The 19,522-nt window shown below is 33.8% G+C and overlaps 1 protein-coding gene across 2 annotated transcripts in view; it reads right to left on the bottom strand.

Moving 5' to 3' along the window:
* The window catches only part of STAG1 (STAG1 cohesin complex component), a gene marked incomplete at its 3' end in the record, with an annotated part of 421,944 nt that overhangs the window by 39,120 nt on the left and 363,302 nt on the right, over nt 1-19,522 (bottom strand). For both annotated transcript variants that reach the window (XM_082655685.1, XM_082655684.1), the window contains exons 17-22: nt 12,773-12,865; nt 12,582-12,671; nt 12,218-12,421; nt 11,158-11,228; nt 9,634-9,721; nt 887-967 (exon numbers count right to left, since the gene is read on the bottom strand). In XM_082655685.1, coding sequence (XP_082511811.1) covers nt 887-967; nt 9,634-9,721; nt 11,158-11,228; nt 12,218-12,421; nt 12,582-12,671; nt 12,773-12,865 — 627 coding nt within the window. The remainder of the gene's footprint in view (nt 1-886; nt 968-9,633; nt 9,722-11,157; nt 11,229-12,217; nt 12,422-12,581; nt 12,672-12,772; nt 12,866-19,522) is intronic.

The raw sequence follows: 19,522 nt of genomic DNA, 5'->3' as shown, positions 1-19,522 counted from the left end.
TACCACTACAGAACATTTTAAATCAAAATCTTATTTTGTTTTTCTGTTTGTTTTTTTTTTTTTCTAATGGACCACAGAAATAGTATGGAATTAGGGTGCAAACCTATGTGACAGCTCATGGTTATAAACTTTCATGGGTGACCTATTTTCCCCCCTTTAATTAATGACAAATTTTAAGACAGGCTGTTTCCCTTATATTCCCCCATGAATGGAACTGGTATGGATTTATTTCTAATTTACCCTCATGCTGGTATAGCTCTTTAGGATCCCAAATTTATCAAGGAGACATGCTACCTATTAGACTTTCCTCCTCGAGAGGGCCTTGGGATTCGCCTAGATTAGAAAATATCCTCAAGGTTAAGTAGGCTTTAGTACTATGCTTAACTCTCTTGGATTCTAGTTTCACTTAACTTCTGGTTTGTATTTTCCCTTTTGTTTTGCATGGTCACGTGTAGATTAAAAATTAAAAAAAAAAATTTTATCCAACAATGTAAACTTAAAAAAAAAAAAGTATTCTTTAGTTTGGGCCCCAAGGTGCCAAAATTGCAGAACTGAAAGCTACATACTTTTGTCTTTCAATATTATCCTCTTTTTTATAGCATGTCGCCTATCAGAGCTCTTGTGGTTTCAACAACAGTTACCTCTTATAAGAATTTAAACTTTGTATACACATATAACTCTGTGTCTATTGCTCGAAAAACTGTTTGTCTTCCAAAGAGGTAAAATATATATACAGGATAAAGCAATAATTGATAACATTATTATATATTTTATTAAAATTATAATTTATTACAATAACTGATAAAAATAAATTATTAAATAATGAGTTAAGCAAAGTTATTTTGCTTTAATAGTACCCCTTCTGCCTACAGAAACTCTTACTTACTTTGGAAGGAGAACCATCAGTAATTTTCACCAACTGCCAAAGAATCGAGTAATGGGAACACTGCAGTGCCTGTACGACTATCTGTATCAAATAAAAAATTCAAACAAATGAGACATAATTTACGTTTGTACAATATTAAGAGAACAATATTTATCATAGTTTTTATCTTACAATAAGGTTTCAAGTTCAAATATTTGTAGAATTAATGAGAATGTATAAAATAATAGTTAAAAAAAGACAAAACCAACATATCAGTCTAGAGAATAAAGATATAATGTATCTCGATAAATATGGACCCAAATGATACTACACTTTAAACAAAACTGCACTGTCAGAATACTTTGCTCAGTCAGATTTTTAAGGGGAGACTGAAGAAATTGTTTTTATCCAAATTTTATACCTAAATGATTACTTATTTTGCTTTAAAGAATTTTTAATATAAAATACAACACATACAGAAATGTGCATAAAACATATACAAAACAATGATTGAAGTATATGAAGAAAATACTGTGTCACAGATTAGTCTTTGTAGAAAAATGTGGCTATTCTTTGATATGACACCAATACTCCAATTTACGTTTGTGAGAGAAAGCAAAAGACATCTTCCTCTTATTATGAAAATAGTATGACCTTATGAGCCTGCCCTGGAAATTCCCCCAAGCTCCCTGGACCACACTTTGAGAATCACTGCTCTGGGAACAGGATTGCTGGGTCATATAGTATGTGTATATTTAACTTTACAGTAAATAGTACCAAATTTTTGTCCACAGTGGCTGTATCTAATAGTCTGACAGTTCCTGCGGCTCCATGTTTTTACCAACATTTGATATCATCAGATGTTTTAAATCTGGTGATTTTATTATGTATGAGTAGTATCTTAATGTGGTATTAATTTACATTTTTCTAATTACCAATGGAGATGAGCACCTTTTCATGTTTTATTGGGCCTGAATTCCTGTTCTGTGAAATGTTTATCCATATTTTTCAGAGAGACAAATAGAAGAATTTAGGAAAATAAACACTGGTTAAGAATCATAATAAAAAAGAGAAGTTCATTTTGGATAGGTCTTTTACTACATTTTTGTTTGAATACATGGTACATCTTTATTGCAATAAAGCATGTCTGATAATATGATATTCCATTATTATAGTGTCTCTATTATTTTCTCCTCTTGATAAACTAAAAACCCCAAGAGAATGTAGAGAATAAATCAAAAGAGAAATCAGTAAGTGGAATGCTTCAGGAAGTACAATTTTGGCTGGTTTTACTTTAAAAATTTCAGGTTTCAGATCACGTAAGTAAAAGATATCTCCAATGCACCTACTCAGCACTGAAAATAACTCATCAGAATTAGAGGGATGAGTGGTGCTGCTTTTCATACAAAACTAATGAGATGTCAGGGTTTTATTAAACATGATAATTAAATGATTGATTCATGTCAGAATGCCAGAAACAAGACTACTGAAACACTGTCAACTTATGAACATTAATGTTAAAGAAATCATCTTACTATACTTAGGGGATACTCAATATGGTACACCTCGGGTTCTGAGACACCTTGTGATAACCTTTACTTTATACTAAGAAGTACTAAAGTGGTTTGTGTGATTTAAAACTTTTTCTTGAATTTGAAACAATCTGCATTGTTAAATTACTAGAAGAGTGATATACAAATGAACATTAACCAACGGGAAATTAAGATATGGAAAAAAGTAATGTTGAAGAACTGCCTGATTTTGGTTATATCTATCCTAATCATTACAAATATCATTTCCTTTCCTTCTACATTTCTATGACCTATATACTAGGAATTATTCAAAGTGTGTTCCAAAGTTGTGCACACAAGTTTCTTAGATGTGGTTATAAGAGAAGAGAGAGATTGGTCACTTCAATACCTATTTCCAATACAGCATCTCCATTTTAATTTTCAATATACTGGTATTCATCATACATTTACTTTAAAAGGGCTCCACTGTATTATTTTAAAATAAAAAGCTCACTCTCATTGACTGGGAAATATTTTGCTTTCTCACAGGTATAATTATATAACAATACAGTTGATCAAACTTCAAAAGAAAATTCAAAACTCTTCCTTCCAGGCTTTACATCAGTCATATTGATTTTATCCCCTATACTAGCAATGTTATCCTAACTCGTCAAAAGTCGTTTATTTAGCAACTTCATCTTTCTGTAGTACATGTAAAACAAGAAGGACAAGCAATAAAACAACAAAAAAGCCAAAAGAGATTATTCTAACCTATTAGCACCACAGTCCTTCTGCCTTTTCTTGACTAACACTGCTCTGACCCTGGAAAGGATCTTCAAATAATTCCAATTATTAGTCTGATGACTAAGAATTTCTTCCAACCCTACTCTTCTGACCTCATTTTTCCACAAGGTAATGATGTACCTGGAAGGACACAGTAATGTATATTGCATACTTCTGGGCAAAAATTACTTAAGAAGCAGGACTGCCTTCTCCATCTTCTCCTTCCCTATCCGTCAGCAGGATACCAATAACCCAAGAGACCATGGGTCCCTGAATGACTTGGCAGTGCAGTGACACGCTGCTTCCTTTAATTGTGCCTTAATGTTATGTAAGTGAGAAATAAATTTCTATTGTGTTAAGCCTCTGAGATATTGAGATTAATCTATTATAGCAGTTAGCATTACTTTAACCAACATAAAAATTATTTTTTATTAGCCTTTTTTCTTAATAATTACTTTTATCTATTTAAAGGAGTTAGCTCTACCTTTGATTAGCAGACTGAATCAATGAGAATCATTCAACATACAGCTAATGATATATCTTGAAAATGAAGATGAACTGTATTATTACATCTAAGTTAAGACCAAGGGATAAACTCTTAGAATGTTTAAAGTTTAGAAAAACTGAATTTGCCTGAAGATAAAACCTGACAGGAAACTAATAAATGCATGTGCAGATATATGTTATCTACACATATAGGACATGTTTAAAATTCTGAAAATCCACATAATGACTGGGATAAATTTAGGCTCTTTTACTTTTCTGTTTGCAAGAGACTTTAAGGGGAAGGAGGCTCAAATTTTTTAGTGCACAAGTACATGACAAAAGAGTGAACTAGGGCTTCCGTGGTGGCGCAGTGGTTGACAGTCCGCCTGCCGATGCAGGGGACACGGGTTCGTGCCCCGGTCCGGGAGGATCCCACATGCCGCGGAGCGGCTGGGTCCGTGAGCCATGGCCGCTGAGCCTGAGCGTCCGGAGCCTGTGCTCCGCAACCGGAGAGGCCACCAACAGTGAGAGGCCCACGTACCGCAAAAAAAAAAAAAAAAAAAAGAGTGAACTAAACTTAATACTAGTCTGCTTCTAATATCCAAAACTGATCTTTTTATCATATTTAGACTTGGTTAACATGAGTGACATTAATATTCCCTTTTAAAAAGAGCCTTTAGGTACAAATTAATAATCAACATGGTTTCACCAAAAAAGGCATAAGCCTGGTAAATAAGTGCGTGAAAAGATGTTCAACATCATTAGCATTAAGAAAATATATATTAAAAAGCACAGTGAAACACCACTACATATCTACTTGGATGGCTAGAGTAAAAAGTATCGACAATATCAAGTGCTGATGAGGATGCAGAACAACTGGAACTCTCATACGTTGCTGGAAGAAATGCAGAATGGTACAGCCACTCTGGAAAATGGTTTGGCAGTTTCTAATGAAGTTAAACATACACTTATCATAAGACCCAGCAATTATACTCCTGGGCATTTACTTTAGAGAAATGAAAATTTATGTTCAAACGAAAGACTGTATACTAATATTCATAGCACTTTTTATTGTGATAGCCAAAAGCTGGAAACAACCCAAATATCTTTCAACAGTTGAATGAATAAAACAAACTGTGGTGTATCTACACAATGGAATACAACTAAGCAGCAAAAACAAACCAACTACTGACTCACACAACAACGTGGATTAATCTCAAAGGCATTATGCTCAGGGTTTACATACTGTACAATTCCATTTATTTGGAAATCTCAGAAAGACAAAATTATAGTGATGGAAAACAGATGGGTGGTTTTCAGGAGTTGTAAGTAGCTCAATCATATGACTATAAAGGGATAATATGAAGAAGTTTCGGGGATGATGAAACTGTTTTGTATCCTGATTGTGGTGGTGACTACGTAAATCTATACATATGTTAAAATTCATAACTTTACACAGGAAGGAAGACAAGTCAGTTTTACTGTATAATAATTAAAAAAATAAGAATCAGTGTGGCAAAGAGCAGAGTTTGCAGTAATAATTTTGAGTAAATGCGAAGAAAAGCACAAACACTGAAGCTAGTAACAAATAAGCCTTAATATAATCATAAGCAAAAACTGGACTAAAATTAAACAACTCCTGTATTATGTTCCGTCTAAAGAAATGTGTTGATTTCCAGTTCACAATGATAGGTTAAGTACCAGCATCTAATCTCTCCCCACAATTCCCAATGAAACAATACAGTGCAAAAGAAGTTTGGAAAAAATACAAAATAATAAGAGTTTGACATGGGGCAAACATCAGAAGGCATGGGATACTATAAAGAGCAGTAGCAAATTAGCAGTAGAAAATTTGAAGAGACAATGAAAATAATTTAAAAGCTTGGTTAAAGTGGGTACGCCAACAGCTATGAGACTTTAGGCAAGTTACTTAATATCTCTATGTTTCAGTTTCATAATCAATAAAATGAGAATAACGATGTATATTCTATAGGGTTGTCATGAGGCTTCAAGAAATGTATGCACATAAAGACTTAAAATAGTACCTGGTACATAATAAGTACAAAACTTAAATTTTCTATTATTGATGGCTTGATAGGTCTAAAGTTACTGATATGATTACATTTCCTTCTTTATGGGTTTAATCACACTATTTTGTTATACAGCATATATTTACCAAAATAATATATGAATTGTTCTTTATTGGCTTTCAATTTTTAGAATCTGGAAAGATATTCTTGGAACTATGTATTGAAGCAGAATTTTAATATTTAATTTTTCTTAGATGTTGCCTAAGAGAAGGTTTAAACTTACAGATATACAGATATACCAATAGGAAATTGGCACAAAGGCCACAAAACAGGATAAGGAGAATTTTAATATTTTTTTGCTTTCATTTTACAAAAAAATGTATGAAGAAATACTACAATAAATTCTGAAATGTGGGTTCTTTACAAACGAATGACTATTGTGTTAGGGAACTGCAGTAAGTTTTATATTTTCCATAGGTTAAGAATTCATTAGCATAGGGGTAGGCATAAACAGACTCTGGAACATATTCTTGTGCCAGAAAGTATGGAAGTGCTCAAAAAAATATTTAAAGCACATAGGAACAGGCTGGAAAGAAATTCTCCCTGGCTAAATCTGCAACAATTTCAGCACCAAAATGAATAACAATAGTACTGTTTTAACCAGATGAACAGAACAGGAATAAAACAGAAACCCATGAGTCCACACTGACACTAAATTTTAAAAAATAAATTTGAAATTTAAAAAGGTAAACAAATTAATAAATACATAAATAACCAAAGGGAGAAGGGAAAGTTCTTCCTTAGAGCAGAGGGCCAACAAATAAATATAAAATAAATGACAGAGTTAGGAAATCGCCACTTCAGTTACCATTTTGTGACTATCATAATAATAAACGAGTCAGGCAAAATCGCAAAAGAATGCTCAAATTATTATGTCAAAGTTTGATAAGAAACAGGATTATTTACACAGTCTTAAAAGAATATTCCCACAGATTAGTTATTCATTAAAAAAGAAAATGGTAACTCTACATGGGATATACTCAGCAGACCTTACTTACTAAAGTGATCAAAATTAATTATCAACAATACTGAACAAACTGCCATCATGTGCTTTCTGATGTGATTCACTGAAAGCAGAATATCATTTATGTAGCATTCCTGCCACGAATGCATAATCTCAATCTAAACGTGTAGATCAGACAAAAGTAAATGGAGAACATTCTATAAAATAACTGGTCTGTACTCTTCAAAATGTCAATGTCATGAAAGGCAAAGCCTGAAAAACCATTCAGATTAAAGGAGAACAAAAAAAAGACATTACAAAAATGCAATGTGGGACTTCCCTGGTGGTGCAGTGGTTAAGAATCCACCTGCCAGTGCAGGGGACATGGGTTCGAGCCCTGGTTGGGAAGATTCCACATGCCATGGAGCAACTAAGCCCGTGTGCCACAATTGCTGAGCCTGTGCTCTAGAGCCCATGAGCCGCAACTACTGAGCCCACGCACCACAACTACTGGAGCCCATGCGCCACAACTACTGAAGCCCACATGCCTAGAGCCTGTGCTCTGCAACAAGATTAGTTACTGCAGTGAGAAGCCCGTGCACCTCAATGAAGAGCAGGCCCCGCTCGCCACCAACTTGAGAAAGCCCATGTGCAGCAACGAAGACCAAACACAGCCAAAAATAAATAAATAAATTTATTTTAAAAAATTTTCTAAAAAAAAAGAAATACAATGTGCTATTATGGCTTGGATCCTGGGCTGGAGAAAATTGCTATAAAAATATTATTAATACTTATTGTACACATGCATATTAATATTATATGGGGAGGAAGAGTGAAAGGGAGAGAGAGCGAGAGGCGCGCAAGCATGTAAGAGTACAACTGGGAAAAATTATTGACAATTGATGAATTGAAGGAAATAAGAGTTGAATTTTCGATTAAAACTTTTCTATAATTCAACTTTAAAAAAAGTATTTTAAGAATAGCTAAATTTTTTAAACTTTGGTTTTACCTATTCTACTATAATCGTTAAAATAGCACTGACATGAGAAAAGGTAGATCACAGAAAGAGGAAGGAAAAAAGAATTCAGTTAATCCTGAAGAGTGGGACTGTGAAACTTCTAGTTGAAATGGTTACCATGGAAAACAAACAGTCAAGCATATAAGGACAATACAGTTCCCCCTAAATAGCTAGAAAGTTTTAAGGTATCTTCAAAATGTTCAAGCATAACTGAGGGTTAACAAACAGCAAACATTTTGGCAGTTCTTTGATATCCTTGCTCTGAAAGAGTATTTTCTTGGATTCTAATTAAAAGGAACAGAGTTGGAATCTAAAAAAGTAAGCTTGCATGGTCCTATGAAGAAATGGCTGAATACGGGTTTTGGAGTCTCAGTACTGGGTATCTAAAGATGTTTCTAAGAGGTGCTAAATGCTAAATCATTTCTGATTGCTAAAATGAATAAGAGTACAATCTAGTAGTGAGGTATTCAAACTTCATACACATGTTTAAAGTAATAAAGAATGTGTGTCTAAGAAGTTAACAAAGTTAAAGCAAATCTCACATAAATGCTCTCTTACTCAAAGAAATTAAAATAAAATTGGGTAGATAATGCATATGCAGTAAAAATAAATAATAGAAAACCAACATAATCACAGAACAACATTGTGAGACTGTAACAAGTCAGGTCTAAGACAATAAATGATGGTATGGAGAATTAAAAATAAATTTAGATATAGTTATAATCTCCAGATAAAACAGAGAAGTGCTATTCTTATTCTCTTCTTGAGGAAAATGTGAAAATCAAAAAAAAAGATTATCTTAACTCTATCATTCCCTTTCAACTCTGAAGCACAGCTTAGAATATCAGTGAATTGCATTTAGGCTACTGAAAAGTTTGAGACGAAAAGAGGATCAAAGCTGAAGAGTCAACAATAAATGAAGAAAAACAAGGGGTCAAATTTTCAGCATTTTCCCACAAACTATAATAAAACACCTAACACAATCAGGGATATTTGTTATTAAGAGCGGCTACAAAGGATAGATCAAAGACATGAATTAAGGCAATTTAAGAGTTAATCATAGCAATAATAAAGCATTGTTTCTATGATGAACTTTTAACATGAAATTATAATTTTGTTATATCTATTGATTACTTTAGTATAATGAAGTGTCATCTAAGCATCCCATATTACCAAAACAGGAATGGATGAGCTCACACCTAAACACCACCTTATACCTAACTTATGGGGTTGGTGTTTTGGTCTACATGAATGAGTGTCTGCAATGTATAAAATAACTCCTAATTCTTAATAACAGATTGTTACTGTTAATTAGCAATAATTATAATTGTTAATTAGTAAGTAACAAGTTAGTTCTCATACAGAAGTATTAAATTCTTAATTCTCTGTATGATAATTAAGTTGACTATTCCAAGTCTCTTCCAGACTGGAGAGAGTTTGTTGAATTCCTGCCCTTTTCACTCCAACTTATATGAATGCAAAAAAGTCTAAAATCTGCTAAAGGCCTCCAAACTTATGTAAGTATGATTCACCACAAAAACTAAGCCATATCTAAGGCTTACTATTATCATTACCTAGAACAGTGCCCGAAATACAGCCATGATCAGAAATTTTCATTATATTAAATTGATGAAGTTTTGAAATTGCTACTATAGTAATGGTATTTTCCCTAAAATAGTCATAATGTTTATGTCAAAATTAAATATTAATATTAAACTTTTGCTACATTATAGCAAACTTTTTCTATTCTTTTCTGTTCAAATCTGAAGATATAATATATCTATCTGTAACACTGAATCACTATGGCAATAATTCTCAAAGGAAGTGGCTGCGTTTAAGAATTATCAACTATGTTCCATGAAAGGCTTTTGATAATCCTACACGATATCAGAAAAGCTTTCTAAAATGACACAGAAAGAATATCAATAAACTCCTACCTGTTCTGGCATAGCTCCATGTTCAATTCCAGTCTTCAATAATCTGTAGCAATTACCAAACAGATCCCATTTTGTGAGATCATGAGCGCTAAAATAAACAAAAATGCATTAACTTTATTCTAGAGTGGAGGAAGGTTTAAATTTGTTGAGCTCAGTTTCAAGGGGGGAAGAATAAAGTAACTTCATTTTCTAGTAGAACTGTAAAAGTTCCATAAGGAAATGTTCAAGTCCTCAAACTTAGAAAGAAAAAGAGAAAGAGGGAGAAGGAGAGGAAGAAAAAAACAAAGAAAGAAAGAAAAAAAGAAGGAAGGGGGGAATGAGAGGGGGAGAAGAGAAGAGGGAGACGGGTAGAGAAAGACAGAGTGGAAGCTGATATTAGGAATTCATTAAAAGAAATCAAAAACAATAAAACTTCATATGTTAAAGTGAAGGTTACCATTTCTTTCTTTCTAGTATGTTTTAAAGCACATTTAAACAAATTCATTCAGAATTTCAAAGTATAAATACATGCATATTTTTGAAAAAGAGATTTGTATTCACGAGATGGAGATAAATAAAGACAAAGTCAGGGTAAAGGAAATATGGCACAGTTCCAAAACTTTAGTGTAGCTATTTACATGTGCTGAGGACTTCTGAATGAGATAACACTGACAGTGTAAATTCTCATGAGCTCTGCTACTAAAAATAGCACAATTACTCACTGTCAATTTTTATTTTCAAACGTCAAAATATTTTCTTAAATAGGAGTTTTGACACTGGTTGTCAACTTTTATTTTCAGATGTCAAAATATTTTTTCAAATAAGAGTTTGTTTCTCCATGGAATTCCAAAAATGTACTTGTGTATACAGAAAAGGCTTAGATTTTAGACACTGCTTTTGAAATCTGAAGTATTCATCAAAGTAAGGGCTACGCCTAAACATGCTTTTTCACAACAAAGTTCTTTATTTTCCTTTCTTTATGGAGAAGATAAGCATGTTTCATTACAAGGGATATGCAAATTACAATTTGAAAATGACACCTATTTCATTGATCTGAGCCTTTTTTTCCTTATTCAAATCCAGCAGTTCTGTCTACATAGTAAGAACACAATAATAAACAAACTAGACAAACAAGGACAATTCAGGAAAAAAAGCTTACAGAAATAATTTTGTGGCTTTCTCCAAAGCTGTGATTTTTATTTAGTAAGATTTCTAAGAGCTATCAACTGAAAATTATACCTTTAAAAACTCTAGCTTGCAGAATAAGCCCATCTAATTTGTTAATTATATTGATTATCTTAAACTTTTACAGTGTACAGTGTACATTCATTACACTGAATGATAAATCTTACTCCTTAAGTAATCAAATTATAATAAAAACTCATAATTTATCTGTAGGAAATCTGAATAATAAAAACATCACAACATCTCAATATTTCTCTAAAATTTCCCAGTGTTACATGGATGTTAAACATTAAAATCAGTTTGTTTTATGTTGACTAATATAGGTTATTCATTAAATCTACTTTAAATAAAATGACATACTTGTGGAAAGAGGTTAACCGCTTTAATGTAGAAAGAACATTGTAAATATCATCATCATCAGCTTCTTCTCCCTATAAAAAAAACAGCAGACAGTACCTTAATACCATAAATTTACTCACCCTCAAATTCACATGAAAGTCTATTAATACTTACTGCCTAAAGAAAAATTCTTTTTTATTATATAAATAGTATATATTCACTGTTGATAAATGAGAAAATACAAATAAGCAAAAAAAAACAAAAAGTAAAAAACACCCATAAGCCCAACACCCAGAAATAACCACTTTTGCATTTTAAACAATGTCATAAATGTGACTTCGTACAATTTTCTGATTAATACCTTTGGATAAATTCCTTGAAACTGCTGAGTGAAAGGATAGGTAGTTTAAAGATTTTATTGGTTATTTCAAAGATTTTACTGATTGTCAGTTACATCTGCAACTTCAAAATCACAATGAAAATCAAAAAATGGTTGAAAAAAATTAAAAGTTAAAATTAAAAATTAAAGTAGGGGAAAACTGATTACATGGATTAAAAGTAAATCCTATCAGCCTGGCCGTCAGGACATACAAAGCTGTGGGAATTCCAGATTGCCTTACATAGATTGAAAGGAGAGGGCAAGAGACAGGAATCACAGAAATAATTATAAAAATAACCAGTTGGAGATGCTTGCTGCTATCTTAGGCACACCACTGGTAAGCAGCTATCCTTTATAAGCACACAATTTTTATGTTCTATTCATTAGCACGTAATAGTTCAATAATATTAAAATGCAAATTAGGCCCCAGGAATAGAAAATGAAAAAATGACTTAAGAAAGTCAGACCTTTTTTAAAAGAGAAAAAAAAAGTCTGTCTTTTATGAAACAGATTTTTAAAATAAAAATGAAGTGTAACTGAGGCTGATCTTCATAAAATGAACAACTGCAATAATGCTGCTAAGTTTTGAAAGTAGAGAATTCTACTAGATTTTATTTTAAAATGGAAACAATTTAAAACTCAGCTACCTTGAAAAATTATTAGCCAAAATCATTATATGTACACATTAACTTTAAAACAGACCTCTTGCAATAGATCTTCCACAGAATGATTGAATCGATCTACAAACTCATCAATCAGTTGGCTTCGAGCTATGTCAACTCTGTTCTGGATGGTATACTCTTCACTGCATAAGATGCTATAGGTTTTACTGCAGGCTTCTAGAACATCTGATTCTATGTGTTTCTCCACAACAAATTTAATCTGTTTTAGTAAAGCATCTAGATGCTGAGGAGGAAAAAAAGAAAAACTATGATATTTAGATTAACAAAAATTTAAAAAAAGCATCTGTCATATAACAAGTAAGCCTATATATTACATGAAAATAAAATAATTCAGTTAATAAAACTGACTATAATAGCAGAATTTCAATTTTATAGTGTCTTACCTTTTCCATTCTACCTGTGCTATAAATTTCTAGATCAAAATACTGTGGGATTTGTAGCAAGTTTGCTACCTTCTCTGCATCTGCAGAATACTAGAAGGAGAAGCAAAGAAAACAAAGTAACTACTTTAATACTACAGTGTAATAAGCAAACTCAGTGGCATATTATCACAAAACTGTAAATGAAACTGTACCTTTGATAGCAACATAGGCAGTGTGATGATAAAATGCTCAGTCAATTTGTTTCTATCATCAATCTGAGTTTTCCTTTCTTTGGCAGTTAGCACCTAGAAATAAATTTAAATGGGCAAAGAAGAGTGTCATGTACTAATTTATAAATCTAGAATGTTACAAAGATGATGAAGCACTGGCAGATAATATAACAGAGAATTTTCAGAAAAGCTTATTAACAAACTACTAAAATAAATGTATCTAGTTTTATTCAAATTACTTCATTACTATTACTTTATTAAATAGCTACTTATTTTAGGTAAGTTACTACTTGTTTAAGTAAAAACAAAAACATTTCTAAAAAACCAGTTATGAATATAAAAATACTGGAACCAATGGAGAAATAATTTTTCTAGAGTTTTAATCTCAATATGTTAACAGTTATCTCCCCTAGGTTAAATAAACTATTCTAAACGTACTTTAGCAAGTAATCCTTTTTTAATACCATCAGCAGCTAGTAAATTTTCACTTATTTTTAAAGCATATACTAACAATGTCTCTGGACTCATTTATATTTGATTGTTCTTGTAATTAAGCCATAAATCTGTTAGGCAATAATCAAGACAGAGGGGTACAGCCTGTGATCACTGAACAGATTAGAGCCCTTCACCTTAGCCTGTATTCAACTAGCTAAACTATAGGTGGTTCCAAAAATAAAATACTAAAATGCAGGCTCAGTTAGGATAATTATTTTCCCAAAGTATTCTGCAGTTTATTATCTTGAAGGAATTTACCATCATAATGTTGAATGGTTTTATGGGACAGAAACATTCCAATGTAAATTGCCACTTTATAAATGTAAACCCCAATGTTTGAGAATGTATGAAAGAATAGGGCCTCCTATCTGATTCTTCTTTCAGGTTGCTTTTCAACCTCTTAAACATATAAAGTAAACATTTTGGAATGATCTACCACCAAGTGCCATGTTTAGTTCTGCACAAAGCAATTAAAGGGGCTACATGTAAAGTGAAATATGTATCTAGAAATGTATGCAGGATATTGAGAAGTCTTGAAATTCATTTGACAATGTAGGAAAGGTCTAAGGATGTGGACTTTAGGGTAACAGCTATTTTGATTAAACGGTCATTGTGTCAGGCACTCTACATACATGAACTCATTTAATCCTCACAATATCTCCGATGGGACAGCAAAAATGGCATAATACCTATGAAGGGGAATTTGCCAATATCCAACAAAATTGTATACATATTTTTCCTTTGCCCCAAGCAGTCCCACTTTAGCAATCTACCCCACCAACACACCTGGTACAAGTACGAAATGACACACTATTATTTGCTGCACATTATTTCCAGCAAAAGACTGACCCAAAAGACTCTCAATATTATATCCACATAATAGATCATATATAGCCATAAGAAAATGAAGCTCTCCAAATAAAGTTATGGAGTAATACCCAGGATATACTGTTAAATTAAAACGTAAGGCACAGAACACCATATAAAGTATGCTATTCTTTGTAGGAGACAGGAGATTGAAACGGAGGAGAATGGAGAATAAGAATACACATATTTGTACGTGTGCATGCATTCATCTATATTTGCAGAATGAAACACTGGAAGGACAGACCAAAAACAAATAAAAATGGTTACTGGTAGGTAGCAAAGGGGTGTAGAGGGAGGCATATAAGAAAGACATCTCTAAATATATATATATTTTTTAACATGGTTTTGACTTTTTAACTATGTAAATTTTTTACATGTCCAAAAAATAAAAATAGAAAACATAAAAGTAAAGAGGTGAAAACCCTCTTATGCTAAATTTAAGTCAGAAATATCAATATGAATGTGTGATTTAAACATGTGTATATATATAGAAATATATATATTTCTTAGCTCTGTGTACGAATGGTGCCTAGCAGAAATGATAACCAATTGACAATGAGTAACCCTAGTAACAAGATTTTGATCTTTACACATTACTCTATATCAAAAGGAACAAGGGCTCGTGGGAGATTCCTGTGCTAGGGTAATGTAGTATCAGCCTACAAGGTGACTCCCAATTGACCATTGTCTCCTGGTATTCATGCCCTTAATATAATCTCTTCTGAAAATGAATAAGGCTGACGTGTAATCTAAGGAATATTGTGGGAATTATATTGTATGACTCTTGAGGTCATAAAACACACACAAGTGTCCACCTTACTCTCTTTTGGACCATTCCTTCTGGGGGAGGCTGGCAGACTTGAAACAGTCCTACTGAGAGGTCAACATGGTAAGGATCTAAGGCCTCCTACCAACAATCAACACTAACTTGCCAACCATGTGAAAGAACTGTTATGGAAGAAGCAAATTTACTATCAAGACTTCAGAGGTTAAAGCTCTGCCTAACATCTTAGGTGCAACCCTATGAGAGAATCTAAACCAAATTAACAGCTAAGCCACTCACAAATTTCTGACCCACAGAAACTATATGAGACCATGAATACTTTAAGCCTCTAAGTTTTGAAGTATGGTAGTCCCCCTCTATCCATGTGGGATACATTCCAAGACTCCCAGCAGATGTCTGAAACTGCAGATCATTCCGAACCCTATATATACTGTGAATTGGTACAGCCACTATGGAGAACAGTATGGAGGTTCCTTTAAAAACTACAAATAGAACTACCATATGACCCAGCAATCCCACTACTGGGCATATACCCTGAGAAAACCATAATTCAAAAAGAGTCATGTACCACAATGTTCATTGCAGCACTATTTACAATAGCCCGGAGATGGAAACAACCTAAGTGCCCATCATCGGATGAATGGATAAAGCAGATGTGGCACATATATACAATGGAATATTACTCAGCCATAAAAAGAAACGAAATTGAGCTATTTGAAATGAGGTGGATGGACCTAGAGTCTGTCATACAGAGTGAAGTAAGTCAGAAAGAGAAAGACAAATACCGTATGCTAACACATATATATGGAATTTAAGGGAAAAAAATATCATGAAGAACCTAGGGGTAAGACAGGAATAAAGACACAGACCTACTAGAGAATGGACTTGAGGATATGGGGAGGGGGAAGGGTAAGCTGTGACAAAGCGAGAGAGTGGCATGGACATATATACACTACCAAACGTAAGGTAGAGAGCTAGTGGGAAGCAGCCGCATAGCACAGGGAGATCAGCTCGGTGCTTTGTGACCACCTAGAGGGGTGGGATAGGGAGGGTGGGAGGGAGGGAGACGCAAGAGGGAAGAGATATGGGAACATATGTATACGTATAACTGATTCACTTTGTTATAAAACAGAAACTAACACACCATTGTAAAGCAATTATACTCCAATAAAGATGTAAAAAAAAACCCATGCCTATGATAAAGTTAATTGATAAATTCGGCATAGTAAGAGATTAACAAAAATAACTAATAAAATAGGACAATTATAACAATATACTGTAATAAAAGTTATGTGAATGTGGTCTCTCTCTCTCTCTCAAAATATCCTGTATAAATTTAACACCTTTTCCATCTTAACTAAGAACTCATCAAGCACTGTGGCTATCACTTTTGCAGTTTGAGGTGTGACAGCAAAACTAATAGGAATTTCTTTTTCCTTCCTCACAATTTCAGATAGAAATCTATTCTTAACGAAGATCTTAGCAAACTCAGCATATGATTTTTTTCTTTCCTTGTTAAGTCTAGAACTTTCACCTATTCACTTAAAGGAGGCACTTACGGCTTCTCTTTGATATATCCGAATTGCCAGCATCACTACTCTTGGGCATTCAGGCGATATTAAGTAAAATAAGGGTTACTTGAACACAAACACTGCAATACTGTGACAGTCAATCTGATGACCTACAACAACCACTAAGTGACTAACTGGTGGGATACACTGGACAATGGTATGATTCAACGTCCCGGGCAGGATGGAGAGGGACAAAGCTGGATGGCATGAGATTTCATCATGCTTCTCATAACAACATGCAACTTCAAACTTATCAACAGATTACTTTCGGAATTTTCCATTTAATATTTCTGGATCATAGCTGACTGGTAACTGAAACTGTGCGAAGAGAAACCATGGGTAAGGGACCACTACTGTAATTTCTTTTACGCAGGAATAGATAACTAACATAAGCAATAAAGGTAGAAAGTGAGACTGGGACATTTTGCTCTGAAAGAAAGCATTCAAAAAATGATGACATGTCAAAATAATAAGAAATTAGCCTGAAGGGGCTGTCATTCAAAATTGGGACATAACATATTCTTAAAACTTTTATTTTGGAAAATTTCAAAAACACTCATTTTGTCATTATTGTTTCATCAATTTTCCTAAAGGTTTTTTTCTTCCATAGCATTTTAAAATTTTAAATGTCTTTATTGGAGTATAATTGCTTTACAATGGTGTGTTTCTGCTTTATAGTAGTTTCTGCTTTATAACAAAGTGAGTCAGCTATACATATACCTATATCCCCGTATCTCCTCCCTCTCACCCTCCCTATCTCACCCCTCTAGGTGGTCACAAAGCACCGAGCTGATCTCCCTGTGCTATGCGGCTGCTTCCCACTAGCTATTTTATACTTGGTAGTGTATATATGTCAATGCCACCCTCTCACTTCCTCCCAGCTTACCCTTCCCCCTCCCCGAGTCCTCAAGTCCACTGGCTATGTCTGCATCTTTATTCCCATCCTGCCCCTAGGTTCTTCATAATTTTTTTTTTTTTTAGATTCCATATATATGTGTCAGCATATGGTATTTGTTTTTCTCTTTCTGACTTACTTCACTCTGTATGACAGACTCTAGGTCCATCCACCTCACTACAAATAACTCAACTTCGTTTCTTTTTATGGCTGAGTAATGTTCCACTGTATATATGTGCCACATCTTCTTTATCCATTCATCTGTCGATGGACACTTAGGTTGCTTCCATGTCCTGGCTATTGTAAACAGAGCTGCAATGAACACTGTGGTACATGACCCTTTTTTGAATTATGGCTTTCTCAGGGTATATGCCACGTAGTGGGACTGCTGGGTCGTATGGTAGTTCTATTTTTAGTTTTTTAAGGAAACTCCATATTGTTCTCCATAGTGGCTCTATCAATTTACATTCTCACCAACAGTGCAAGAGGGTTCTCGTTTCTGCACAACCTCTCCAGCATTTATTGTTTGTAGATTTTTTTGATGATGGCCATTCTGATAGGTGCGAGGTGATACCGCATTGTGGTTCTGAGTTGCATTTCTCTAATGATTAGTGATGTTGAGCATCCTTTCATGGGTTTGTTGGCAATCTGTATATCTTCTTTGGAGAAATGTCTATTTAGGTCTTCTGCCCATTTCTGGATTGGGTTGTTTGTTTTTTTGATATTGAGCTGCATGAGCTGCTTGTATATTTTGAAGATTAATCCTTTGTCAGTTGCTTCGTTTGCAAATATTTTCTCCCATTTTGAGGGTTGTCTTTTCGTACTGTTTATGGTTTCCTTTGCTGTGCAAAAGCTTTTAAGTTTCTTTAGGTCCCATTACTTTATTTTTATTTCCATTTCTCTAGGAGGTAGGGCAAAAAGGATCTTGCTGTGATTTATGTCATAGAATGTTCTGCCTATGTTCTCCTCTAAGAGTTTGATAGTGTCTGGTGTTACACTTAGGTCTTTAATCCATTTTGAGTTTATTTTTGTGTATGGTGTTAGGAAGTGTTCTAGTTTCATTCTTTTACATGTAGCTGTCCAGTTTTCTCAGCACCACTTATTGAAGAGGCTGTCTTTTCTCCATTGTATATTCTTGCCTCCTTTACCAAAAATAAGGTGACCATATGTGCGTGGGTTTATCTCTGGGCTTTCTATCCTGTTCCATTGATCTATATTTCTGTTTTGCTCCAGCACCATACTGCCTTGATTACTGTAACTTTGTAGTATAGTCTGAAGTCAGGGAGCCTGATTCATCCAGCTCCGTTTTTCTTTCTGAAGATTGCTTTGGCTATTCGGGGTCTTCTGTGTTTCCATACAAATTGTGAAATTTTTTGTTCTAGTTCTGTGAAAAATGCCATTGGTAGTTTGATAGGAATTGCACTGAATCTGTAGATTGCTTTGGGTAGTATAGCCATTTTCACAATGTTGATTCTTCCAATCCAAGAACATGGTATACCTCTCCATCTGTTTGTATCATCTTAAATTTCTATCATCAGTGTCCTATAATTTTCTGCATACAGGTCTTTTGTCTCCTTAGGTATGCTTATTCCTAGGTATTTTATTCTTTTTGTTGCAATGGTAAATGGGAGTGTTTCCTTAATTTCTCTTTCAGATTTTTCATCATTGCTGTATAGGAATGCAAGGGATTTCTGTGCATTAATTTTGTATCCTGCTACTTTACCAAATTCATTGCTTAGCTCTAGTAGTTTTCTGGTAGCGTCTTTAGGATTCTCTATGTATAGTATCATGTCATCTGCAAACAGTGACAGCTTTATTTCTTCTTTTCCAGTTTGGATTTATTTTATTTCTTTTTCTTCTCTGACTGCTGTGGTTAAAACTTCCAAAACTATGTTGAATAATAGTGGTGAGAGGGGCAACCTTGTCTTCTTCCTGATCTTAGTAGAAATGGTTTCAGTGTTTCACCATTGAGAACGATGTTGGCTGTGGTTTTGTCATATATGGCCTTTACTGTGTTGAGGAAAGTTCCCTCTATGCTTACTTTCTGGGGATTTTTTTTATCCTAAATGGGTGTTGAATTTTGTTGAAAGCTTTTTCTGCCTCTACTGAGATGATCATAT

Source organism: Grampus griseus (assembly GCF_964374135.1).
Source record: "Grampus griseus genome assembly, chromosome: 5".
Classification (NCBI taxonomy): domain Eukaryota; kingdom Metazoa; phylum Chordata; class Mammalia; order Artiodactyla; family Delphinidae; genus Grampus; species Grampus griseus.
Note: the sequence above shows the minus strand (reverse complement) of the source record. Positions and strands in the feature narration are given on the sequence as shown.